At 37.5% G+C, this 1296-nt stretch overlaps 1 protein-coding gene across 1 annotated transcript in view; it reads right to left on the minus strand.

The window, feature by feature from the left end:
- The window catches only part of LOC106870905 (protein deadpan), a 77322-nt gene that overhangs the window by 4697 nt on the left and 71329 nt on the right, over positions 1–1296 (minus strand). The window contains exon 2 of the mRNA XM_014917137.2: positions 1058–1153. Coding sequence (XP_014772623.1) covers positions 1058–1153 — 96 coding nt within the window. The remainder of the gene's footprint in view (positions 1–1057; positions 1154–1296) is intronic.

Here is a 1296-nt window from a genome sequence, read left to right on the forward strand (position 1 = left end):
CTACACACTCGGAGTGGTTGGCATTAGAAGGGCATCCAGCTGTAGAAACTCTACCAGATCAGATTGGAGCCTGGTGTAGCCATCTGGTTTTACCAGTCCTCAGTCAAATCGTCCAACCCATGCTAGCATGGAAAGCGGATGTTAAACGACAATGATGATGATGATGACATGTATACTTTACTTATATATATAGATATTCTGCTATAAGGTACACAGGAGAAGATGCTGGACATCACTTTTGTAAACAGGGAGAGTGACTACATTTGTAGGGGAGTAGGATTGCCTTTGAGAAGCAGACATGACCACATGGTCATATGAAAGACATACTTTCCTGCCCTTTGTAGGAAAGGGTTCATGTATTCCATATATTTACCAGCACGTTTCAACACGGGGTATGCATGGGATACATCTTAATCAGTTGCCTGACCATGTTGTACAAGACATTTTTCCTGAGTCTCAACATAGCTTTTGGTGAAATCAAGGTACAGCTGACATGATCTTTATCATCATCATCATCGTTTAACGTCCGCTTTCCATGCTAGCATGGGTTGGACGATTTGACTGAGGACTGGTGAAACCGGATGGCAACACCAGGCTCCAGTCTGATTTGGCAGAGTTTCTACAGCTGGATGCCCTTCCTAACGCCAACCACTCAATATATATATATATATATATATATATATATATTTATATATATATACTGTGAAGAGTCTGGCATTTAGAAGCACATCCAGCTGTAAAGACCTTACCAAAACTGACCTCACCTATTCTGGTTCCACGTAAAATGCATTCAGTCCACTCTGCAGGGTGGTTGGTGTTAGGAAGGGCATCCAGTCATAAAAAAACCATGTCAAAACAGACACAATAGCCTGGTGTAGTCTTCTACATGGCTGGCTCCTGTCAAACCGTCTAACCCATGCCAGCATGGAAGGAGGACGTTAAATGATGATGATATACTTACAAACAAACATATGAGAATTCACATCATGTTAAATAAAACAACAAAAATAGGAACAATGAAGTTGTAAACAATTCCTCATTTTATAAAGACATTTACCTCTTTTTTCATAACTTCTAATAGAAGAGCTTTCAATTCAGCTAAACTTGCATTCATTCTCGCTCTTCTTCGCTTTTCCATGATTGGCTTGGAGCTCTGTGAAAATAGGAGAGTAAATTATCTATAATAATAATAATAATAATAATAATAATAATAATAATAATAATTATAATGATAATAATAATAATGATAATGATAATGATGGTGTTTATGATTTCTTCTAGATAGTTATATATTTC

This window comes from Octopus bimaculoides, chromosome 16 (genome assembly GCF_001194135.2).
Source record: "Octopus bimaculoides isolate UCB-OBI-ISO-001 chromosome 16, ASM119413v2, whole genome shotgun sequence".
Taxonomy (NCBI): domain Eukaryota; kingdom Metazoa; phylum Mollusca; class Cephalopoda; order Octopoda; family Octopodidae; genus Octopus; species Octopus bimaculoides.